This window comes from Danio rerio, chromosome 7 (assembly GCF_052040795.2).
Source record: "Danio rerio strain M-AB ecotype USA chromosome 7, GRCz13ab, whole genome shotgun sequence".
NCBI classification, from domain to species: domain Eukaryota; kingdom Metazoa; phylum Chordata; class Actinopteri; order Cypriniformes; family Danionidae; genus Danio; species Danio rerio.
The window spans coordinates 1,114,206-1,140,573 of record NC_141027.1 but is presented as its reverse complement, the minus strand read 5'-3'; the positions used below and the strand labels follow the sequence as shown (position 1 = coordinate 1,140,573).

Sequence of the window (26,368 nt, the reverse complement as noted above, 5' to 3'; positions counted from 1 at the left end):
TGAGTATTTCAGAAACTGCTGATCTACTGGGATTTTCACGCACAACCATCTCTAGGCTTTACAGAGAATGCTCCGACAAAGAGGAAATCTCCAGTGAGCGGCAGTTCTGTGGGCGCAAATGCCTTGTTGATGAGGCCAGAGGTCAGAGGAGAATGGCCAGACTGGTTCCAGCTGATAGAAAGGCAACAGTAACTCAAATAAGCACTCGTTACAACCGAGCTCTGCAGAAGAGCATCTCTGAACACACAACACGGCCAACCTTGAGGCGGATGGGCTACAGCAGCAGAAGAGCACACCGGGTGCCGCTCCTGTCAGCTAAGAACAGGAAACTGAGGCTACAATTCACACAGACTCACCAAAACTGGACAATAGAAGATTGGAGAAACGTTGCTGCTCTGATGAGTCTCCATTTCTGCTCACACATTCAGATGCTCGGCTCAACAACATGAAAGCATGGATCATCCTGCCTTGTATCAGCGGTTCAGGCTGGTGGTGTAATGGTGTGGGGGAGATTTTCTTTGGGTCCATTAGTACCAATTGAGCATCAACGCCACAGCCTACCTGAGTATTGCTGCTGACCATGTCCATCCCTTTATGAGCACAGTGTCTCCATCTTCTGATGGCTACTTCCAGCAGGATAACGCAGCATGTCATAAAGCTCAATCATCTCAGACTGATGAACATGACGATGAGTTCACTGTACTCAAATGGCCTCCACAGTCACCAGAGCTCAATCCAATAGAGCAGCTTTGGGATGTGGTGGAACGGGAGATCGGCATCATGGATGTGCAGCCGACAAATCTGCGGCAACTGTGTGATGCTCTCATGACAATATGGAGCAAAATCTCTGAGGAATATTTCCTGTACCTTCTTGAATCTCTGACACCAAGGATTAAGACAGATCTGAAGGTGAAAGAGGTCCAACCCGGCAGGCACGTGCACACATAGGGCTCAACCTGTGCAGTGCACATGCCCTTATGCCCTTTTTTAGTCTTTGATAATAAGTGCCCTTCCAAAATGATCTAAGTGCCCCCTTTTCTTCAGTTCGTGACATATTAATAATATGAATATTACTAACAGTATTGAAAAACCAATTAAAAACAGCTGTGTGTGAACTGTTTATCAGCACTTATAAAGAATAAGCTTGATCCATAATCCCAAACCCAACTACAACACCAATAACTACTAATAAGCAGATAATGAGCCGTTTATTAAGCTTAAAGTCTTAGTTTGTTAATAATGTGAATCGTGTTAGATTAAAATAAAGTGTGACTAACTGAACAACTGCATGTGTGTGTGTGTGTGTGTGTGTGTGTGTGTGTGTGTGTGTGTCGTGTTCCTCCTGTTTCTGCTCTAATCTGGACACGTTTAGCCATTTAATCACCTGTAAGTTGCTCTGACAAGACGCAGAGACACACTTACTGACCATCAGCATCCACGGTAAGAGCTCTCGCCGTTTACTCTCTCTCTCTCTCTCTCTCTGTGTGTGTGTGTGTGTGTGTGTGTGTGTAGCTGTGAAGTTTAAGTAAATCATATAATAACACATGCAGTCATTCTGTTATATTGTGGAGCTTCACACACTGTAAAAAATATGGGACGTAAAGTTTTTAGTGCTGTCAAACAATTAATCATGATTAATCTTCTCTAAGGTAAAGTTTGTTTTTACATATTTTGTACTGTCCATATTTATGCATGCACTGCAAGAAATGCATTTTGACTAATATGTTGTGTCCCGTTTCCTGTCCTGATATCTAAAAATTCTGAAATTAAGAAGCATTTTCAGGACAAGTAAAAACTAGTGTTGTTTTCAGAAATAATGAGTCAAAATGAAGAGAGTTTCTCCTTAAAACAAGCAAAATAATCTGACAATCTAAACGAAAAACAAGATCATTTCTCTTCCGCCATTATTAAGCTTGTATAGGAGAATCTGTCTTCATTCAGACTCATTCTTTCATTCATTCATTTTCTTGTCGGCTTAGTCCCTTTTTTTAATCCTGTGTCGCCACAGCGGAATAAACCATCAACTTATCCAGCAAGTTTTTACACAGCAGATGCCCTTCCAGCCCCAACCCATCTCTGGGAAACATCCACACACACACTCATACACTACGGACAATTTAGCCTACCCAATTCACCTGTACTGCATGTGTCTGGACTGTGGGGGAAACCAGAGCACCCGGAGGAAACCCACGCCAACACAGGGAGAACATGCAAACTCCACACAGAAACGCCAACTGAGCCGAGGTTTAAACCAGCGACCTTCTTGCTGTGCAGGCGACAGCACTACCTACTGCACCACTGCCTCACCCGATTCAGACTCATTATTTCTGAAAATATTACTGTGTTTACTGCTTGTCTAGAAAATGCTGACTGATATAAGAGTGTGTAGATGTTTGGACTAGAAACAAGACACAAACTCAACAGTATCATTTGCAGTGTACATATATGTAAATATAACACATACTGTACACAAAATACAAACATATACTACAGAAATATATTTACATACACATGTATATTATATATCTATATATCAATATAAACTAGTATTGTATATACTATCATCATGCAACACACAGGACGCACACAGATATTTTGTAAATATGAACTTACTTTGGATGTGATTAAGGGTTTGACAGCACTTATTTATAATTCAATTCTGTTAAATTCCAGTTCATTTGTGAGGCGCTTTTCTCAATATTTATCTCTAAGTTAGCTTTACTAAACACACACACACACTGAAGAATGATTCATTAGATATAGTTCAAGTTCATTTATTTATAAAGCACATTTAAAAACTGCCCATGTGCTGTATGTAGAGTCGAATAAAGAGACATAAGCCAAGAGAAACGACTGAATACAGTTAAATAGAGCAGTAGAAAAGACGATTAAAATAATATTAAAAGGCCAAGCTGAACACGTTTGTTTTTAGGAGTGATTTAATAATAGACAGTGATGGAGCCGTTCTAATCTCTCAGGGGGGAAAGTGTTCCATGACCGCTGACCCGCCTCAGAGAAAGCTCTGTCCGCTCTGTGTTTCAGTCTGGACTGAGGAACGACAAGAAGATTTTGATCACTCGATCGAAGAGATCTTACAGGGGTGTAAAACTGCAACAGCACAAAGACATTATGCAGGGGTTGATACACGAGTATAAGCACTGTAAAATCTATCTGAATTGCACAGGTAGCCAATCGAGGCCTCTTAGACGAGGAGTAATGAAGTCATATTTCCTGCTATTACAAATGCATCTAGCTGCAGCATGTTGGACCAGCTAAAGGCCAGAAATTGTTGACGTTGTGATGCCACAGTACAGCGCAGGGCTGTAGTCTAACTGTGACATGATAAAAGTGTGGAGAGCCATCTCTAGTGTGCTGGAATTTAGGAAATGTTTAACTTTAGACAGCAAGAGGAGTTGATAGAAACTGGAGCCAGTAACCGAGCTGGTATGATTGTCCAGTTTCACACTAAATATTTTAGGGTGAGGGGTTATAAACGATGGATTCACAGCTAGAGCTGATGATAATCTGGGGATAGCTTAATGGGACTATTTTCAATCTCTCATGGTTGTTTTTACAGCATTAATGTTGTAATGTAATTATAATATATTCTGTTCAATAGACTTCAGCATTCATTTAGCTCTTCAAGCGTTCAAAACTGGAGTGAGATGAATTGTCGTGTTTTAAAGACATGTCGGGGGGAAATGGAGTTTAATGCAGTGCTTGTTGTTTGATCTGAGACCCACTTGATATCGTATATCTAACAGGCTGTGAAGATCACTGATATTAAAGAAATCTGATCTTAAACGTGACAAGTTTTGTAATGGAAAGACAGGTCAGTGGATGCCCTTTGGCTGCTTGGCTGAAAATCAAAACTTAGTGTATATTCATTCATTCATTCAATCATTTTCTTGTCGGCTTAGTCCTTTTATTAATCAAAGGTCGCCACAGCGGAATGAACCGCCAACTTATCCAGCATGTTTTTACGCAGTGGATGCCCTCTGTCTCTGAGAAACATCCACAAACACTCATTCACACACACTACATACAATTTAGCCTACCCAGTTCACCTGTACTGCATGTGTTTGGACTGTGGGGGAAACCGGAGCACCCGGAGGAAACCCACGCAAATACAGGGAGAACATGCAAACTCCACACAGAAACACCAACTGAGCCGAGGCTCAAACCAGCGACCTTCTTGCTGTGAGGCGACAGCACTACCTACTGCGCCACATGCCCCTCAGTGTGCATATAGCCCATTAATATGAGCTGAGTTTAAACACATTTAGTGATGCTCATCTAGTTTGTGTGTTTACATTCAGCTCATATAAATTGTTTGCAGCATTTTGCAATGAAGCATGTTCTCAGTGCATTACTGCTCATGTCACTGGAACTGATTGTAATGGGTAAATTAGGTTAAAACTCTGTTTTATTAGTGTAGAAAGTGTAAGTGAATGATTCTGGGTCAGTTTCATTGATGTAAGTTGAGGTGGGAAACATTAGGTTGATCGTCAACAGCAAGAATGATTTTACGGTCTATATTTTTATTGACCTGATGTTGGGTCAGGGGGCGGCACAGTTGATCAGTGGTTAGCACTGTTGCCTCACTGCAAGAAGGTCACTGGTCCAGTTGGCATTTCTGTGTGGAGTTTGCATGTTCTCCCCGTGTTGATGTGTCCCAACACAAATAGATGCAGTTATATGTCGTTTTTATTAGAGTGGCTTGAACATAAAATAATTAAGTTGTGCCCAAATAAACCTCAAAAATTGTGTTGATTCAACCCATTTTTAATTGAACTAAAAGTACTTTAAACCAGCAACCAAATTAAAATTCAATGAATCAATGTTCAGTACATTTAAATTAAATTAAATTAAATTAAATTAAATTAGGGCTACGCGGTGGTGCAGTAGGTAATGCTGGCGCCTCACAGCAAGAAGGTCTCTGGTTTGAGTCTCGGCTGGGTCAGTTGGCGTTTCTGTGTGGAGTTTGCATGTTCTCTCTGTGTTGGTGTGGGTTTCCTCCGGGTGCTCCGGTTTCCCCCACAGTCCAAACACATGCGCTATAGGGGAATTGATCAACTGAATTGTCCGTAGTGTATGAGTGTGAATGGATGTTTCCCAGTGATGGGTTGTGGCTGGAAGAGCATACGCTGTGTAAAACATATGCTGGATGTTGGCGATTCATTCCGCTGTGGCATCCTCTGATTAATAAAGGAACTAAGCAGAAAATTAAATGAATGAATAAACAAAAATTAAATTAAATTAAGTTAAATTAAATTAAATTAAATTCATTTATTATTTATTTTTTTATTTATTTTTTTAAAATGTATTTTTATTTTAAAATTAAATTAAATTAAATTAAATTAAATTAAATTAAATTAAATTAAATTAAATTAAATTATAGAAAATGTTTAACATTGGGTTAAAAAGCAACCCAGCATTTTTAGAGTGTGTTTTTTGCAATCAATTACTACAGCCACAATTATAATATTAAAAAGTATTTTTCATGAGTGAATACTGGGTTGCTTTAAATTCAATTTGAATTAATAATTGGGTTTGTCTATAATTCACACAACACTGGGTTAAAACACTGAGTATTTGGAGTCTGTTTTCTTCAGTTAACTGCATTCACTGAAGCATTTCACATTAACAGAAAGCATATTATTAAATATGTGAAAAGCATCCAATGTTACAATAATAACTTCATATAAAGTGTCTAGATATGCACTGAAATGAATGACAGGACATTTTCAACTTAAATATGACATAAAACAGCGTGTGTACCTCATGAAGCCGTTATAAATGTGTCATGAAGTAATCATAAACAGCTTCAGTAACATTTCTGCCTTCAGCTACAGTACAAGCTCAAATCCACTGAACAACTTGACATAAACAAATACATCACATCCTGTATTCATCAGCACAACTTCACGTTGACATCAAAACGTGTCATAAACCTGTCATAAACATGATTGTCATGAAGCCGCTATAAATGTATCATCAATAGTCTGACAGCGTTTGTCCTCAGCTACAGTGGCACAAGCTGGAATTGTCATTAACATGTCATTAAATATTAATCAGAGTAATGAGACTTCTAATGAGACACTTTAGTGATGAACACAGTTTGTTCCTCTGAAAACCTGATCAGAATATTCATCACACACCATCATGTTTATTACAGATTTATGACACACTTTTATGTCTTAGGAAACTTCAAGATTTAATGACAACGACAAAAGCAGATTGATATATATTTGTTTATGTCAAGTTGTCATAATAAACAATGTCACATTTGCATTAAAACTGTCATAACCAAGCGAAAGACACTCAAGAGTTGTCATAAGCATGCAATCTCATTCACGTCAATGACATGATTATAAAGGTTTGAACACCTCCTCAGGTAAAGTGTTCCCGGTGTGTGTTTGTGGCTGTGGTGTGTGTTATTGAACTGAATGTGTTGTCAGTGTTTGAGCAGAGTCTGTTATTGGCAGATACACCATGGCACAGAAGCTGGACAGAGCGCCCTCTACAGACAGGTAACAGAACACCTGCGCTCGTGTTTACGGTCATTCATCTGTTATTAAATGACAATCAACATTAGTTAAAGGAAGAAGAACTGAGGCTCACTGCATGTCTCAATTAGGCTCAGTACAATAAAGAATTATTATTATTATTATTATTTGTATTAATATTATAATTTATTATTATTATTTCTCATTATTTATCATTATTATTATTTTGTTTTATGAATTTATTATTATTATTATGTTATTTTTATTTTTTGTTATTATTTATTATTACTATTTATTTTATTAATATTAATTATTATTATTATTATTTTATTATTGTTATTATTATGTTGTTATTTATTATTATTATTATTTATTATTATTTATTTTTATTATTATTATTTATTATCATCATTATTATTTTTTACATTTGATATTATTGTATTATTGTTATGTTATTTTTTATTATTATTATTATTTATTATTATTATTATTATCATTATTATTATTATTGTTATTATTATTAATAATAATTATAATAATTATTATTATTATATTTTTATTGATTATTATCATTATATTATTATTATTTTTAACCCAGTGATGGGTTGCAGCTGGAAGGGCATCTGCTGTGTAAAACATATGCTGGATTAGTTGGCGGTTCATTCCACTGTGGTGAACTTGATGAATAAAGTGACTAAGCCGAAAAGAAAATGAACGAATTATTATTATTATTATTATTATTGATTTATGAATGAATTGTCATTGTTTTGGTTGTAGTTTAGTTGCTGTCTCCTTCGCTTAACGAGTTTCTCTCACATTTGCATTTTCGCTTGACAGTGTCAAATCCAGCCAATCAGCTGATGGCTCCGCCCCCAAACCCGCCCTCCGCAAATCACCGCCCGGCGAAGCAAACAAGAAGAAGAAAAGCAAGAAGTCCAACGAGGACGCCATGAACAAGGTGTACACCAACCTGCTGAACAGCGTCTTCGGTCAGGTACATCACACACACACACACACACACACACATGCCCAAACTCTCTCCCACTTAAACACACATATGCTCACAAAAATACATGTGTACACATACACACTCACTTTTACAAATCTCTCACACACACATACATGCACTCAGCACGCACACACACACACACACACAAACATGCACACAGCACACACACGCACACACATGCTCACTCTCTCTCTCTCACTCACACACACACACAAACACGCCCAAACTCTCTCTCTGTCACACACATGCTCACACACATACATGTGCGCACACACACACATATGCACACACATTCACTTTCACACACACTCTCATAAACTCTCACACGCACAAACATGCAGGCACGCACACAACACACACGCACACACATGCTCACTCTCACACACAGACACGACCAAACTCTCTCTCACACACAAACACACACACACACACACACACACATTCAATGTCACTCTCTCACAAACTCACACACACAATCTCTCTCGCTCACACAAACACATTTGCTCACACACTCTGACACACAATCTTGCACACGTGCTTGCACACACACACACACAAACACTCTCTCTCTCTAACTCTCTCTCACACACATGTATGCATGCTCTCACTTTTACACCATGACACACACGCACACACACACAGTGAGTGAGTGCACATGTGTTACATCATGAATCAGGGCTCAGAGTTCTCCTGTAATCCTCATTAAAGCTCGTCAGAGTAAATGAAAGCTGACGCTGAACCCTCATCACAGCTAATAATACACACCAGAGACGAGGATTAGCGGATAAACGACCCGGACAAACACCAAACATCACTTCACGGGTGTGTGTGTGTGTGTCGTGGGCATAATGATGTGTGTGTGTGTGTGTGTGTTCACCAGTAAACATTACAGAACATAAATGCATTTATTTGTTTCTTAGCATCATTAAAAGATAAAAAACTTTGAATCTTGGCAGTGTGTCTTCAATGATGGACACATGATTTTATAACTCGATTAATAAATCCACAAGCAGAAGAGTGTGTATAGCAGAATACGAGTGAGGAGCATTAAGAGCGACTCTTGATTGACCCAGAACAAACAGCGGAAACTTTAATCCTCTCTAGAAAACAAGGAATAGAAAGCAAGTCTTGATTCTGGGAAACACTGCAGTAACTCTTGATCATCAGCATCTAGAGCTCAGATTCCCCTTCATATCTGACTCATTCCAGAATGTCGGGATCATTTCCTGCTGCATCGTCCTTAAACTGCAATGATAAATAACACATATATAATTTACAGTAAACACAATCCATTACTACTGTAAAATACTGCTAAATGATTAAATATGACAGGGAACACTAGATTCTGTGACTCTGTTGGTTTTTTACTGTTAAGCTTTTTAACAGTAACATGTAACATTTTTGACAGTAACATGGTTGAAAATAACATAGTTGATGATAAAAGTTGACAATGACAGTGTTGCCGATGACAAAGTTGATGTTAACAGAGTTGACGATAACAGAGTTGACAATAATATAGTTGATGATAACAGAGTTGGCGATTACAGAGTTAATCAAAACAGAGTTGAGGAAAACAGAGTAGTCGAAAACAGAGCTGACCATAAAAAAGTTGACTATAACAGAGTTGACAATAACAGTTGACTATAACAGAGTTGATGATGACAGAGTTGACGAAAACAGAGCTGATGATAACAGAGTTGACAATAAAAGAGTTGGCGATAACAGAGTTGACGATAACTGAGCTGACGATAACAGAGTTGACAAAAACGGTTGACAAAAAAAGAGTTGACGATAACAGAGCTGACGATAAGTTGACTATAACAGAGTTGACGAAGACGAAGTTGACGATAACAGAGTTGACGAAAACAGAGCTGACGAAAATAGAGCTGATGATAACAGAGTTGACGATAACAGAGTTGACAATAATATAGTTGATGATAACAGAGTTGGCGATTACAGAGTTAATCAAAACAGAGTTGAGGAAAACAGAGTAGTCGAAAACAGAGCTGACCATAAAAAAGTTGACTATAACAGAGTTGACAATAACAGTTGACTATAACAGAGTTGATGATGACAGAGTTGACGAAAACAGAGCTGATGATAACAGAGTTGACAATAAAAGAGTTGGCGATAACAGAGTTGACGATAACTGAGCTGACGATAACAGAGTTGACAAAAACGGTTGACGAAAAAAAGAGTTGACGATAACAGAGCTGACGATAAGTTGACTATAACAGAGTTGACGAAGACGAAGTTGACGATGACAGAGCTGACGAAAACAGAGCTGACGAAAATAGAGCTGATGATAACAGAGTTGACGATAACAGAGCTGACGAAAACAGAGCTGATGATAACAGAGTTGACGAAAACAGAGCTGATGATAACAGAGTTGACGAAAACAGAGCTGACGAAAACAGAGCTGATGATAACAGAGTTGACGAAAACAGAGCTGACGAAAATAGAGCTGATGATAACAGAGTTGACGATAACAGAGCTGACGAAAACAGAGCTGATGATAACAGAGTTGACGAAAACAGAGCTGATGATAACAGAGTTGACGAAAACAGAGCTGACGAAAACAGAGCTGATGATAACAGAGTTGACGAAAACAGAGCTGATGATAACAGAGTTGACGAAAACAGAGCTGACAATAACAGAGTTGACGAAAACAGAGCTGATGATAACAGAGTTGACGATAACAGAGTTGACGATAACAGAGTTGACGATAACACAGTTGACGATAACAGAGTTGGCGATAACAGTTGACGATAACAGAGTTGACGATAACAGTTGACGGTAACAGAGTTGACGGTAACAGAGTTGACGAAAACAGAGTTGACGAAAACAGAGTTGACTATAACAGAGTTGACGATAACAGTTGACGATAACAGAGTTGACGGTAACAGAGTTGACGAAAACAGAGTTGACGATAACAGAGTTGAAGATAACAGAGCTGATGATAACAGAGTTGACGGTAACAGAGTTGATGATAACAGTTGATGATAACAGAATTGACTATAACAGAGTTGACGATAACAGTTGACGATAACAGAGTTGACGGTAACAGAGTTGACGATAACAGAGTTGACGATAACAGAGTTGACGATAACAGAGTTGAAGATAACAGAGCTGACGATAACAGAGTTGACGATAGCAGAGTTGATGATAACAGAGTTGACGAAAACAGAGTTAATGATAACAGATTTGACGATAACAGAGTTGAAGATAACAGAGCTGACGAAAACAGAGCTGACGATAACAGAGTTGACGATAACAGAGTTGACGATAACAGAGCTGACGAAAACAGAGCTGATGATAACAGAGTTGACGAAAACAGAGCTGATGATAACAGAGTTGACGATAACAGAGTTGACGAAAACAGAGCTGATGATAACAGAGTTGACGATAACAGAGTTGACGAGAACAGAGTTGACTAGCAAAGTTGACGAAAACAGAGTTGATGATAACAGAGCTGACGATAACACAGTTGACGATAACAGAGTTGGCGATAACAGTTGACGATAACAGAGTTGACGATAACAGTTGACGATAACAGAGTTGACGGTAACAGAGTTGACGAAAACAGAGTTGACGATAACAGTTGATGATAACAGAATTGAAGATAACAGAGTTGACGATTACAGAGTTGATGATAACAGAGTTGATGATAACAGAGTTGACGAAAACAGAGTTAATGATAACAGATTTGACGATAACAGAGTTGAAGATAACAGAGCTGACGGTAACAGTGTTGCCGATGACAAAGTTGATGTTAACAGAGTTGACAATAATGGAGTTGACATGCAATTAATGTTGGTGTATCCTAAACATTTTAAATATTGAATAATGGCATGTCTCAGTGTCATGATTTGTGTAAAGAATAAATGTATTAATTTTTTTTATAACAGAAATTACAAATAATCCAGAAAATCTGTGTTTCATGCAAATGTTAATAAACACACAAAAGATGAAAAATAGACTTGATCATTTGATGACAACTGAAGCTAAATGTATGATCGTGCCCTAATATATGCAGTGTGTGTTGTTTTCTGTCAGGAGAGAGAGTTATCTCAGCCGGAGCTGGACGGTGAGTATCACTCATGAACATTGGTCATCATAACACGCACATTATTACACACACATAACACACACACACATGTCATTCTCAGAGCTGGCGGAGGCCTTCAAAGAGTTCGACTATGATCAGGACGGCTATCTGAACTACAAAGACCTGGCGGAGTGTATGAGGACCATGGGCTACATGCCCACCGAGATGGAGCTGCTGGAGATCATACAGCAGATCAAGATGAGGCGTGAGTCGTGTGTGTGTGTGTGTGTGTGTGTGTGTGTGTGTGTGTGTGTGTGTGTGTGTGTGTGTGTGTGTGTGTGTGTGTGTGTGTGTGTGGATGTGTGTGAAAGTATATTGTCATGTTTTTAATCTTGAAGTGTGTGTGTGTGTATTGTGGTTTGTCACTCTTACGGGTGTGTATTGCAGTGTTGTCACTCGCTCATTGTGTGTGTGTGTGGGTGTCTGTGTGTGTGTATGTGTGTGTGTGTGTGTGTGTGTGTGTGTGTGTGTGTCTGTGTGTGTGTGTCTGTGTGTGTGTGTGTGTGTGTGTGTGTGTGTGTGTGTGTGTGTGTGTGTGTGTGTGTGTGTGTGTGTGTAGTGGGTGGTCTGATGGACTTTGATGATTTCTGTGAGCTGATGGGGCCGAGGATGATGGTGGAGACAGCTGACATGCTCGGACTCAAAGAGATCAAATCCTCCTTCTGTCAGGTCAGACATTCAGCACACACAGACATATTCACTCAAAGGGCACCTAAGCGTAACTCTGTGCGTGTGTGTGTGGTCAGTTTGACACTGATGGCGATGGGAAGATCTCTGTGGATGAGATGAAGGAGGCTGTGAAGAATCTGCTGGGAGAAAAACTGAAGAAAGGAGAACTGGAGGAGATTCTGAAGGAGCTCGACCTCAATGGAGACGGAACTGTGGACTTTGATGGTGAGCAGATACATACACACAAACACACAGATATGATGTTCTGAGTTTGTTCATGTAAATTTCATTGTATATTCAGGTTATGTTCAGGTTAAGTTTTGGTTATGTTCCGGTTAAGTTTCAGGTTTGTTCAGACTATGTTCTGATTTTGTTCAGGATATGATTCGGTTTTGTTCAGTTTATGTTTGTGTTAGATTCTGGTTATGTTCTGAATTTGTTCATGTTAATTTTATGTTATGTTCAGGTTATGTTCAGGTTTAGTTTTGGTTATGTTCCGGTTAAGTTTCAGGTTTGTTCAGGCTATGTTCTGATTTTGTTCAGGATAAGTTTCGGTTTTGTTCAGGTTATGTTTGTGTTAAGTTCTGGATATGTTCTGGTTTTGTTCATGTTATTTTCCTCTCATGTTCTGGCTATGTTCAGGTTAAGTTCCAGTTATGTTCAGGCTGTGTTCTGATTTTGTTCAGGATAAGTTCCAGTTTTGTTTAGATGGTTAGTTTCTGGTTTTGTTCAGGTTATTTTCTGGTTTTGTTATGATTTTGTTCTGGTTATGTTAAGGTTATATTCAGTTTTTTCTTGTTCTGTTAAGGTTTAGTTTATAGGTGTATTCCACAAAGCAAGGTTAACCAACCATCTGCTTAACCCTCAACTATGTTTGCTTTACCCTCAACTATGGGTTGATTAACCCTCACCTGACATACTCAAGGAATGCTGATTCCAGAACCGCTCCTGTGTTAAGTCAGCTCAGAGCATGGTAACTGTTAAATGGCAAGCTGAATTCTTAAAATGTATTGCCCCCTATTTGTAAATGTACATTATATTTATAATATATCTTAATTTTTTATTATTGTGAACAAGAATTGTGTTTGTTACATGCTAATTCTATATTAAATAAACAATTAATTTAAATAAAAATCACTCACACTTGCTCAGAGGTAAACTTAACCTGAACATAACCTAATTTGAAGGTTACTCCAGATCAAATACTCAAATCACATACTCAGATACTCAGGTTAAGTTCAGAGAACAAGTTACTATGGTAACTTACGCTGATATATTCCTCAGATTGTGAAACCGAAAGCTGAGGTTATCTACTTACTTAACAATAAACATATTTGGGTAAGTCACATAACTATGTTCAGGATATGTTCAGGTTATTTTTAGTATATGGTCTGGTTATGTTTAGGATTCATTTGGGTTATGTTCAAGATATGTTCAGGTTATGTTCTGAATATGTTTAGGTTATGTTTAGAATATGTCTAGGTTATGTTTAGGATATGTTCTGGCTATATTCTGGATATGTTAATAATATGTTCTGGTTATGTTCAGTATATGGTCTGGTTATGTTTAGAATGCATTCTGGTTATGTTCAGGATATGTTTTGTTTATGTTCTGGTTATGTTCAGGTTATGTTCAGGTTATGTTCTGAATATGTTTAGATTATGTTCAGAATAGGTTTAGGTTATGTTTAGGATATGTTCTGGCTATGATCAGGATATGTTAAAGATGTGTTCTGGTTATGTTCAGGTTATGTTCATAATATGTTCAGGTTGTGTTAGGGATATGTTCTGGTTATTTTCAGAATATATTCTGTCTATATTCTGGATATGTTAATAATATGTTCTGGTTATGTTCAGGATAAGTTCAGGTTATGTTCCGGATATCTTCAGGTTATTTTCAGTATATGATCTGGTTATGTTTAATATATGTTCAGGTTATGTTAAGGATATGTTCAGGATATGTTAAGGATATGTTCTGGTTATGTTTATGATATGTCCAGGATATGTTCAGGTTAAGTATTTGTTTTGATTATGTTCAGGATATGTACTAGTTCACAAACTGATATTTAACCAATCAACTGGGACTGAGTTTGGACACCACTGAACTAGATAATCTTGAATAAATGTTTATTTCATTTTCAGCTATTTTTGTACAGCAAGTAAACATGTCTGCAGTGTAAATGTGTGTGTTTCTCTCTGTGTTCTTCAGAGTTCGTGATGATGCTCTCGGTTCACTAACGGCCTCATCCTGCTCCTCATTTCACATCTGATGGGGATCTTTCATCCTACAGCAATGACACACACACACACACACACACACACACACACACACACACTACAGTCAGATTCATTTTCATCCAGATGTAACGGAGCATTGTGCACTTTAGATGACTGTATACTGAATGTACTGTAAATGTTATTTTCATGCGTGTAGACATTTGAACGAGTGTCGAAATCTTCTCCTGTAATGTGGACAAATGTATTTTTTTAGTTTTGATAATAAACAGTGAAAGTCTGAGAGGTGTGTATTAATATAAGCCTTATGAAGGAAGCAGTACTCTCAGCTGAACGTCAGATGATCAGATCTGCATGTGGAGTTTTACAGGTCTGTTATTGCTTTACTGCAGGTTTAAAGTCTTTAAAGAAGAGAGAGAGAGAGAGAGAATAGTGGAGAACTCACATAGAGCAAACACTAATCCAGCTCACACAGGAAACCATTAACACTGACCTGACCCTGACTGGACTACTGTATTACAGCAGCATGTGTGCAGTAGACCGATTTGGTGCTCAGCATAATTGAGTACAGCCCATGTTGAAAATTATTATGTTCCTCCATTTCTTAGTGAATATAGGCAGTGTATTTAGGTGCATTTAAACAAAACAGATTTATTAAACAGATATATTTATGAAAATAATATTTCAGTCACCCAACATATTAAGAAATCGAAAGATAATACAATTAAATCCAAGCAAAAAACATTACAACCTACACAATCTCACAATTTTTTTTTTTTTTTTTTGCTTCTCTTGATTTTTTCTCTTTTTAAAATTTGCATTTAATATTTTTCTCTAAACTATAAATTTGGCTGTAGTAGTTTCTGGACCGTTTTCGTAAGTTATTTTATAGATAAGCTCTAGATTTGGCTTCAGGTAGTACTAATCTAATTTGCACAAATATAAAAGTAAAATTATAGAGCTTCCTATTAAACGTGAATTTAAAAGAGAGATTTGTGAGGGATGAACATATATGCTGAGCACTGTATATATACAATAGATTTATGTACAGTAGGCAGATATAAAGTAGACTGGAGTACAGTAGAATCATACAGTAGACTGGTGTTCAGTAGACATGTGTATATTAGTCTGGTTTACAGCAGACTGATGTACAGTAAACAGAGTTTCTGCGCCCTCTGCTGGTCAGTCTCAGCAATGTGCAGTATTGTAGTCTGAATAGAAGGTTTTAAATAGCGTACACTGATATTTTGCTCATTTAATCGAGCATTTGACAAACTTTTGATTGTATTATGTATTATTCTGGGAATCATCAGACAGAAGTGGAACAGATGAGTGGTGTCTGTGCAGTTATTAGTCAAGGCAAGTTTATTTCTATAGCACATTTCATACACAATGGCAATTCAACGTGCTTTACATAAACAGGAATAAAAGAGACAAGCATAAGAAAATAAAAACATTAATATTAAAGGGATAGTTCACACAAAAAAAAGGACAATTCGGTGTTTTTTTTTCAGAACAACCCCTTCCCCAACAAATGAACTCCTTACACACGAGGATATACATAAGATAATAATAAAAAATAATAATGAAAATATAATAAATAAATAAATAAATAATTTAATTAATTAATTAAATAATAATAATAATATAAATAAAAAAATAAAAGGTATTTGTAACGACGGGGAGTGACACAAACAACTGGGGTATGATCCACAGTGCAGGTTCATTCATTGTCAGGCAAGCAATGGTCAAAACAGGTACAAACGAGTATATGGAGACAGTCCAGAATCATAATCAGTATACAGGCGAGAGGTCAAAAGGCAAGCGGCAGGCAGGGAGAACGAGAATACAGGTAACACACGGGGAAACAAGACAAGAAATAACGCATAATAATGTCATCTACTGATAAACAAGACTCAGCCAACTGAATAGGTGAGTGTGTGGCTTTAGTAGTGTGTGCAATCAGTCTCTGACAATCCTCAGGTGGTGCGAGTAATCAGTCTAGATGAGGAAGCATGTGTGAGTGTGACCGGAGTGCATTCATGAATATGTAGTCCAACAATGGCGGAATTGTAGTCCAAGGCTATGTTGAGTGAGAACCAGCGATCTTATGGAATCCGATCGCTGGTAATCATGACAGTATCGCCATCGTAATTATTTCACAGGGGATACATTTGTACATCAAGTTACACTGTGTTGCATTGTACATCAAATTCAAGTGATGATAGGTCAAGCAACCTCTAAATATACATATCTAAATGTGTCACAATACTTTTCCACCTCTTCAGAAAAATATCAGTCTTCGTTTGTAGACATGCAGTCATTATTTCCATTATATAGACCTGTTTAATTCTCTGAATCCACTGAGCAGTGCAGCTTTGGAGAACTTTCTTCCATCCAATGTACTGTAATCTTTTTTTTTTTTTGCAACCAGTAATAATATCCTCTGGACAAATGTTGTTTCCTTATTAAACATTTCTTTGGGCAGTGCTTCTGTAGCAGAGGTCAGCTAGTGTGTGCTGTGCAGGTAAACCTCACTCCTCTGACCTCTAAAGGTGCTCTAGTGACAGACACTAGAGGTCATGGCCTTTAGCCTCCTTGGTAGAGCAGCCGACTCCCATGCGGAAGGTCGCCAGTTAGTTACCAGTTCAGAGCGGGTTGAGTGGTGTAGGACTGGCAGGGCTACACTCCCAATAAGCATATAACTGGATGGATGGGGTATTTCTGTCTAATATCTTATCTATTTCTTTATTAACATTTTTCCATGGACAGTACCAAAAATGTGAGTATGATCACCGATTTTACCGCATTTTCTCCAGCACAAAGCTACAGATGGTCTTCTTACACATCTAGATATTACAGAAGGAGTATTAAAGTATCTCACTTTTACTTTGCTATCAAATTCTTTCCACAATTGACTGTTCATTCCTTCATGGCATCCTTCACATAACTCAGTCCATAACTCAGTCATTATTCCAAACCTGTTTGAGTTTCTTCACTCTGTTGAACACTACATAAGATATGAAGAAAGCCAGAACTGTGTAACTATTAACTCACTATTTGTTTTCCTACTGGAAGTCGATGGTTGCAGGTTTTAGGCTTTCTTATCTTTTTTTGTGTGTTCAACAATAAAAAACTCAGAGAGGCTGGAAAACACTTGACAGAGAATCAATAGTGAGTACATTTTTTTTAGTGCGTGTGTGTGTGTGTGTGTGTGTGTGTGTGTGTGTGTGTGTGTGTGTGTGTTTGCGAACACATAAAGAAGACAGAATATGAACAAAGAGGGTTACATAACTTAAATAAATCCCAGGAAATTATACAAGTGTAAGAGATTTGCATTAAGACGAGTTTTACACGCAGTGTAATCACTATAGCCTTTTAAATAGTTCACAAATAAATCAGAATATTCTCAGAAAATTACATTTAGGAGCATTTTTTTTTCAAATGTACATTTATGAAAGTAAAGTTTAGCAAGAAAAAGCAAATAATAATAAATTTACAATGAGAGTGGTCTGTGTTTAAATAATACAATGTTGGGCAAATACAGAAATAATATGATATGTTTATAAAAGTGGAAAAGTCGACCTAAAACAATTGAAGTTCATTCATTAAATTTCCTTTAGCTTAGTCCCTTTATTCATCAAGGGTCGCCACAGCGGAATGAACCGCCAACTATTCCAGCATGTGTTTTACACAGCGGATGCCTAGCCAGCTGCAACCCAGTACTGGGAAACACCCATACACACTCATTCACACACACACACACACACACACACACTCATACACTATGGACAGTTTAGTTGATCAATATAGCGCATGTGTTTGGACTGTGGGGGAAACCGGAGCACTCGGAGGAGAACATGCAAACTCCACACAGAAACGCCAACTGACCCAGCCGGGACTCGAACCAGCGACCCTCTTGCTGTGAGGCCACAGTGCGAACCACCGAGCCACCGTGTCTCCACAACTAAAGTCCACTCTCTAAATAAGTGATGTAACCAGACAGTCCAGAATGAGCGTTTGTGGGAATACTGTTATTAGAGTTACCGATATGAGGCTGGTAGTCAGCTTGGTAAGAGGTGATTCTTTTTGGACCTTTTTGCAGTTATTCGTCTCGTTTTCTATTTAATTATGAGATTTAAATACTGTATTTAGCTGTCATTTAAACTACTATGTTTAGCTGGATTAGCTTGTTGGGTGGTCATTATAACCACACTTTTTGATGTACCAAAAATATTTATTTTAGGGCTGTCTCTCATCCCTGTATGAACAGAGTAGGAGTCTGATTCGCATTGCCAGCAATACAGTTGAAGTCAAAATTATAAGCACCCTCCCTGCTGACAAATCCAGCCTAAACCAGTCTAGGCTGGTCGACCAGGCTGGTTTAAGAGGGGTTTTGGCCACTTCCAGGCTGGTTTCCACCCATTTCCAGCCAGGTCTTAGCTGCTCAGGCTGGGAGATGACCAGCTAAAACCAGCTTGACCAGCCTAGCCAAGCTGGGAGTCCAGCCAAAACCAGCTATATCCAGCTTAAACCAGGCTGGTCAAGCTGGTTTTTGCTGGATTTGGCTGGTCATTTTCCAGCCTGACCAGCTAAGATCAGGCTGGAAATGGCTGGAAACCAGCCTGGAAGTGGCCAAAACCCCTCTAAAACAACCTGGTAGACCAGCTAAAACCAGCCAACCAGCCTAGGCTGGTTTAAGCTGGATTTTTTAGCAGGGCTTTGCATCTGTTTTCTTTTTTAAATATTTCCCAGATGATGTTGAACAGATTCAGGAAATGTTCACAGTATGTCTGATAATATTTTATTCTTCTGGAGAAAGTCTGATTTGTTTACATGTCACATTAAGCTGTATAGAAGTGTCTTGAAGAATATCTAGTCAAATTCACTGTCATTATGATAAAGAGAAAACAAATCAGTTATTAGAGATGAGTTATTAAAGCTATATGATTAGAGATATGTTGGAGAAATCTGCTCTCTGTTACACAGAAATTGGGGGGAAAAAATAAATAGGGGGCGAATAATTCTGACTTCAACTGTATTTGACAAATTCTGGACCCTAGTCATTTAGGGCTGGGTCTTCTGAACCGCCCTGGCTACAGGCCTGGATAGTTTACTAGATAGTTGAATATAAGTTAGATGATTATGTCAGACTTTTCTTAGTGAAGAAGCCAAAAGTATTCTCATTATTTGTCACCAAATACAGTATATTATTCCAAAAACAGTGAATATGTAACAAGACATCTGAGTCCATATCTTCATTTGACATTGATTTTGGTCGACAAATAAGTTTGTATTGCTAAATACTGCCCATAAGCTAATCTACAGTGCGCGTGTGTTCTCAGCAGTCGTGTTGGTGATGATGAATCGCGTCATCCGGGTATTTCCGCCCACGGGAGCGCGCCTGCTGTAGTCCCGCGGAGGCGCGCGGAAGGAAAGTGTTGTCGCGGTGTGTCGTTTATTTTTCACCGTCGCCCGGAAACGTTAAAAAGTGACCGAGAGCTGTGGAGACCCGCGACATGGACGGTAAGTCGAGCTTTAATGCCGGGTTTCTGCATGTGAACGGCGCCAACGGGGGGTTTGCGGTGTCGCGCGGAAGGGAAAGTCCCGCCGCTAAACTTTTACTCTCGGTTTCGGCTGAGAATCGATCGGTCCCCTGTCTCCGGGGCTCAGGTCGGTAAACGGGTCACGAGAATCAAACACGACAACCATTACAAGGCTGCAGAGCTGACGTATCGCGGCCTACAGGTGTGTGTGTGTGTGTGTGTGTGTGTGTGTGTGTGTGTGTGTGTGTGTACACAAACAAACAAAAACACTTTCAAATACTTGTCAAAAAGTCCTCAGAGATCACGCGATACGCGGAAAGTGGCTTGTTGACAAGGTTACGTTAACTTATGTTACTTTTCCTGGTAACGTTAACTGCTAAGTTCTGTGTGGGTTGGTTAATGCTAGTTAGTAGCTAGTAAACTTCATCGCCTGTGTGAGCTAACGTTAACTGACGTAGCGAAAGTAAAGATGCACTAACGTGATATTTGTATTATGTGGCTGCTTGTTCATTGTGGACATCTGACGATAAACCTGTTTAGGGGTGTGTTGGCTAGTTCTGGTTATAAACTCATCTCCTTCATGGACTCACTGATTTAGCACAGGTAAAGCTACTCAAAGTATATCTATACTCTTTATTTGGTCACTTGTTCATTGTGAATGTCTGATGATAATACTCATGTTTAGAGTGGGTTGGTTAGTGCTAGATAACTAGTAGTCAATGAACGCCATTATTAACTCTTTGATTTAGCAAAAGTAAAGGTACTTTGTCACAATATTTATGTTGTTTGCCCACTGGTTTATTGTGAATGTCTGATAAGGAACATATTTTGGGGTGGGTTAGTGCTAGTTATGGCTAGTAGTCATAATCACCTTTGTGAACGCACTGATTTAGCGTGAGTAATGCTGCTTGTTTATTTGGCCACTTGTTCATTGTGAATGTCTGATGATAATACTCATGTTTAGAGTGGGTTGGTTAGTGCTAGATAACTAGTAGTCAATGAACTCTATTACGAACTCACTGATTTAGCAAAAGTAAAGATACTTTGTCACAATATTTATGTTGTTTGTTTGCCCTCTGGTTTATTGTGAATGTCTGATAATGAACATATTTAGGGGTGGGTTAGAGCTAGTTATGGCTAGTAGTCATAATTACCTTTGTGAACTCACTGATTTAGCGTGAGTAATGCTGCTTGTTTATTTAGCCACTTGTTCATTGTGTATATATGATAATAAACATGTATTAGTGTTGGGTTGTTTAATGCTAGCTAACTAGTAACCAAAGCCACCTTTTTGAACTGGTTTAGAGAAAGTAAAGCTACTCTATTACAATTTTTGTGCTGTTGCCACTGATTCATTGTGAATATCTGATGATAAACCTGTTTAGGGGTGGGTTGGTTAGTGCTAAAAAACTAGTAGCCACCTTAATCAACTCACTAATTTGGCAAATGTAAAGCTACTCTATCACAATAATGACCACAGGTTCATTGTGAATATTTGATAATAAACATGTATTAGTGTTGGGTTGGTTAGTGCTAGCTAACTAGTAACCAAAGGTACTTTTGTAAAGCTACTCTATTACAATATTTGTGTTGTTTATTTGGCCACTGATTCATTGTGAATATCTGATGATAAACATGTTTAGTTGTAGGTTAGTTGGTTTGTGGTAGCTAACTAGTAACCAAAGCCATGTTAGTGAACTGATTTAGAGAAAGTAAAGCTACTCCATTACAATATTTGTGTTTCATTGTGAATGTTTTATAATAATAATAATAATCATAATAATATTAATAATAAGCATGTTTGGTAATAGGTGGGTTGGTTCGTTCTAGTTAACCTGTTAAAGTCTCCTTATATAGAGTAAGTAATACTGCTCAAAATGTTGTTTGTTTGGCTGCTTGTTGATTGTGAATATCTGATAATAAACCTGTTTAGGGGTGGGTTGGTTAGTGCTAGAAAACTAGTAGTCAGTGTCGCCTTAATGATCTCATTGATTTAGCAAATGTATCACAATAATGGCCACAGGTTCATTGTGAATATCTGATAATAAACATGGGTTAGTTAGTACTAGTTATGGCTAGTAGTCAAAGTGTCCTTTGTGAACTCACTGATTTAGAGGATGTAATGCAGCTTGTTTATTTGGCCACTTGTTCATTGTGAATATCTGATAATAAACATGTATTAGTGTTGGGTTGGTTAGTCATAGCTAACTAGTAACCAAAGTTACATTTGTGAACTGATTGAGAGAAAGTAAAGCTGCTCTATTACAATATTTGTGTTGTTGTTAGTGGTAGGTTAGTTGATTAGTTCTAGTTAACTATAGGCATTGGTCGGTATAAGATTCTGGCGGTATAATAACCTTGGATAAAGATACCACAGTTTCATGGGATAGTGATTACTGCTCTAAAATATATTCTTTTTAAATGTCTGAGTAAAAAACTAAAAGTTTCCCTTTGAATACAATATATCTTAATTTGAGAAGTATTTAATATATTTTGGAGCAGTAAACATGTCAGGTTGAATAATTCAATGAGTCACTGACCTCTGCTGTCTTCATTCATTTATTCATTTTCTTGTCGGTTTAGTCCCTTTATTAATCCAGGGTCGCCACAGCGGAATGAACCGCCAACTTATCCAGCAAGTTTTTACGCAGCGGCCTCAACCCATCTCTGGGAAACATCCACACACATTCGCACACACACTCATACACTATGGGCAATTTAGCCTACCCAATTCACCTGTACCACATGTCTTTGGACTGTGGGGGAAACCTGAGCACCCGGAAGAAACCCAAGCGAAGGCAGGGAGAACATGCAAACTCCACACAGAAACGCCAACTGAGCCGAGGTTCGACCCAGCGACGTTCTTGCAGTGAGGTGACAGCACTACCTACTGCGCCACTGCCTCGCCTTTGCTGTCTTCATTTGTTTCAAAAACACAGATTTCTTTATGATCTAAAATGGCATTTTTGGAAATCTTTTCTCCTGGAGATACTGTTTTCCTAAAAAAAAGAGAAAAATATTTAAATTAAAAAGTCTTCCACAAGTCTTCCACATACCTCAGGAACGGTATAGCAGAACATCTGGGTTTAGTCACAACCTGGACTTTTCCATATCACGGTATACCTTGAAAACGGTTATCGTCCCATGCCTAGTTAACTAGTAGTCAAAGTCGCCTTTGTGAAATAACTGATTTAGGTTAAGTAATGCTGCTCAAAATGTTTACTTGGCCACTTGTTGATTGTAAATATCTGCTAATTAACATGTTTAGGGGAATGAGGTAAAGTTGATTTTATATTTGGACATTCAGTCATTTTAATGATCCCTATATTGTTCGCCATGCTACTTTGATTATTGTGTCTTTACACAGTAACATTCCACAGCGGAATGAACCTCCAACTATTTCAGCATGTGTTTTACACAGCGGATGCCATTTCAGCTGCAACCCAGTACTGGAAAACACCCATACACTCTCACCTCAATTAATCAATAACATTTAAAAAATAATTAAAATATTTTGCCGAAAAAAGCTCATCTTTTTAACCTCTCATGCTTTATTCTGCAATAACACAACCAACTGGATGTACATGGTCCTTTACTTAAAAATCATTTAGTTCTGAGGAACAGAGATAGCAAAGGTTCTGGAAATACTGTAGACCTTCCTCAAACGAATAATCAGATTTAAGGCTCTAAGTCAGGAGTGCCCAAATACTGTCCTGGAGAGCTGGTGTCCTGCATAGTTTAGCTCCAATTTTCTTCAACACACCTAGCTGGAAGTCTCTAGTATACCCAGAAAGAGCTTAATTAAATAGTTCAGGTGTGTTTAAATGACGTTGAAACTAAAATATGCAGGAAACTGGCCCTCCAGGACCGAGTTTGAGCACCCCTGCTCTAAGTGTTTATCTTAAAAAATATGACAAATTTCTACCATATTCTCATGTTGACTTTGTAAAAGTAGAGATTTGACAGCAAAAGACGCCCGAAGCACAGACTGACGTTGGGCCTTTGTGTAGTTATGTTAAATAGTGTGTAAACATTCAGAGATTGTGGTTTCTGTGCGACACCTGTAGCAGCATTGTGTTTATACTCGTCAGTCAAGAAAGGAGTAATTGACAATGGACTGTTTTACAGTGTTAGAAAGTAAAGCAAACCTGAGGTGGTGATGCGGTGAAGCAGAGATGTCCAATATTCTCTAAGGCCCAATCCCAATTCTATTGTTGTACCCCTTCCCCTTGGCCCTTGAAACAGAGTGTGAAGGGGAAGGGCTTTAAAATTCACCCCTAAGAATTGGGCCAGCACTACAGCATCTGCACACGTCATCATGTGTCATCGCCATCTCCTGCTTCATATGAGATCAGACGATGGAGACTGCTGGAGTTACTCCAGTTGTGTTGTTTGGTGTTTATCTTCAGGACATCACTGAAGGCAGATATCATGTTATCATGACATATAATGTGGCAATAAGATCATAACTGTACTGTGTGTTCACACCGTGGCCATATTCATCATGTAAACACACCAGAACAGCATGAACACTACAGCAGACACTGTGAACAGCTCATCACACACACTAGACTCTTCTGACAGGGGATTGGAGTGCTCTTCTCATCTGGTCTCCAGCACCGCTGCTGAATCCACTGCTGAGATGTTCTATGTTTGAGACTGTGTTAATCAGGTGTGTGTCCTCCTCAGGCGTCTCCTGTGTGTCCTCCACATCTCCTCCTCCTCCTTCTGTTGTGTTCTGATGTAATTTCTGACTGCTGTAGTTAAAATAACACTAATCATTCAGTGTAGTGATTTGGAGCCACTGTAAACCTGCCGGAACTTCTTTAGCTGTGCCTATATCTGACAATAACCAAGCACCCTAATGCACATCAGCATCAGACAGATTTAGGACTCATTTTTTTCTTAGTCTGATTTTACTTTGCTTCAGGGTTTTCTTTTATGCTCATTTCATCACAGACTGATGGTAAATGTGCTGTGATTGCATCATGATGATGACAGACTGTTTACATCCAGAGATCTCGACTAGCAGACGGGTTAGTCATAAAACTCCTCCAGGTTTAACTGGGTCAATATGTGCTCGCCGTCTTCCGGCCTTTCTGGATTTTCTTCTTTTTTCCTTTCTTTTTCTTTTATCAGTCTCCTGAGTGTAATGAAAACACAGCGTACGGAAGAAAACACAACAGCAGAGAGGGCTGGAGATTTGAAGACGCTCGCTTTTTATCAAACATGTCAATAAAAACACAGAGGATCTATTATTAATTACATTACATTTATTTATTTTGTTATTAATCACTTTTATACTTCGTTAGAGCACATAAATAAGCACACTACTGCATTAGTGATTGAGAAGCAACAAGTCTGTGTTATTATCATCAGATTTTCCTTTGAATATATATACATTTTATTATTATTATAGTTGTCTAATGCCATGCTCTCATAATATGTTTAAGTCCTTATTAATGTTACCTACTTTTTAAAGTGTTTTTGCACTTTCAATTTATTCACGATTCATTTTTGCCCAGCACTATTATTCATTCATTTTCTTGTGGGCTTAGTCCCTTTATTAATCCGCCACAGCGGAATGAACCGCCAACTTATCCAGCACGTTTTTATGCAGCGGATGCCCTTCCAGCCACAACCCATCTCTGGGAAACAATCACACACACACACACACACTCATCCACTACGGACAATTTAGCCTTCCCAATTCACCAGTACCACATGTCTTTGGAAACCGGAGCACCCGGAGGAAACCCACGTGAAGGCAGGGAGAACATGCAAATTCCACACAGAAACGCAAACTGAGCCGAGGTTTGAACCAGCGACCTTCTTGCTGTGAGGCGACAGCACTACCTACTGCACCACTGCCTCGCCCCAGCACTATTATATTCATTTAATTTCCATTGGCTTAAACCCTTTATTCATTAGGGGTTACCACAGCGGAATGAACCGCCAACTATTCCAGCATATGCAGCCTAAAATCAACGTAATATTTTTGTGTTTAGAGTTATTCAATAGGAGTGTTGATTATTGATCAATGTATTGTAATTGATGAATGTATGTGTGTGTGTGTGTGTGTGTGTGTGTGTGTGTGTGTGTGTGTGTGTGTGTGTGTGTGTGTGTGTGTGTGTGTGTGTGTGTGTGTGTGTGTGTGTGTGTGTGTGTGGTCTGGCAGATTCAGCTCAGTTTGTTGTTGAAATGTGAGTTATTTTCAGATTCGTTTCAGAGTGTCAGACTTGTGAGTGACTAATCCTGTTCTGCAGCTTTAAGGTTGTTTATTTAGTTGTTGT

General features: G+C 38.4%; 4 protein-coding genes across 8 annotated transcripts in view; all 4 read left to right on the top strand.

The window, feature by feature from the left end:
- Window positions 1–26,368, top strand: part of alpk1 (alpha kinase 1) — an 859,869-nt gene that overhangs the window by 373,134 nt on the left and 460,367 nt on the right. The window lies entirely within an intron of this gene.
- drap1 (DR1-associated protein 1 (negative cofactor 2 alpha)) overlaps window positions 1–26,368 on the top strand; it is a 660,385-nt gene that overhangs the window by 578,060 nt on the left and 55,957 nt on the right. The window lies entirely within an intron of this gene.
- si:cabz01076231.1 lies at window positions 1,407–14,814 on the top strand. 3 transcript variants are annotated; one of them, NM_001440794.1, is made up of 8 exons: window positions 1,407–1,440; window positions 6,489–6,533; window positions 7,347–7,503; window positions 11,575–11,605; window positions 11,688–11,831; window positions 12,186–12,295; window positions 12,373–12,520; window positions 14,504–14,814. In NM_001440794.1, the coding sequence occupies exons 2-8, from the start codon at window positions 6,496–6,498 to the stop codon at window positions 14,530–14,532; spliced, it is 657 nt and encodes a 218-aa protein (NP_001427723.1). In that variant the 5' UTR covers window positions 1,407–1,440; window positions 6,489–6,495; the 3' UTR covers window positions 14,533–14,814. The 3 variants fall into 3 exon arrangements, with proteins under 3 accessions (NP_001427723.1, XP_087114801.1, XP_087114800.1); XM_087258675.1 differs by lacking the exons at window positions 1,407–1,440; window positions 6,489–6,533; window positions 7,347–7,503 and adding exons at window positions 9,127–9,433; window positions 9,831–10,811 and having other exon boundaries at window positions 11,298–11,605; window positions 14,504–14,812; XM_087258674.1 differs by lacking the exons at window positions 1,407–1,440; window positions 6,489–6,533; window positions 7,347–7,503 and adding an exon at window positions 9,136–10,455 and having other exon boundaries at window positions 10,811–11,605; window positions 14,504–14,812.
- Window positions 19,939–26,368, top strand: part of rela (RELA proto-oncogene, NF-kB subunit a) — a 41,175-nt gene continuing 34,745 nt past the window's right edge. For all 3 annotated transcript variants that reach the window (XR_015494672.1, NM_001444202.1, NM_001001839.3), the window contains exon 1: window positions 19,939–20,055. Coding sequence is in view for 2 of the 3 variants with exons in the window: in NM_001444202.1 (NP_001431131.1) it covers window positions 20,049–20,055 (7 nt within the window). In the remaining variant the exon portion in view is untranslated. The remainder of the gene's footprint in view (window positions 20,056–26,368) is intronic.

Excerpts from the sequence above, each read along its gene's own strand:
- si:cabz01076231.1 (NM_001440794.1), top strand. The coding sequence starts at position 6,496 with ATGGCACAGAAGCTGGACAGAGCGCCCTCTACAGACAG. Across the intron at positions 7,504-11,574 it reads TGAACAGCGTCTTCGGTCAG|GAGAGAGAGTTATCTCAGCC; the intron begins GTACATCACACA and ends GTTTTCTGTCAG. Across the intron at positions 11,832-12,185 it reads ACAGCAGATCAAGATGAGGC|TGGGTGGTCTGATGGACTTT; the intron begins GTGAGTCGTGTG and ends GTGTGTGTGTAG.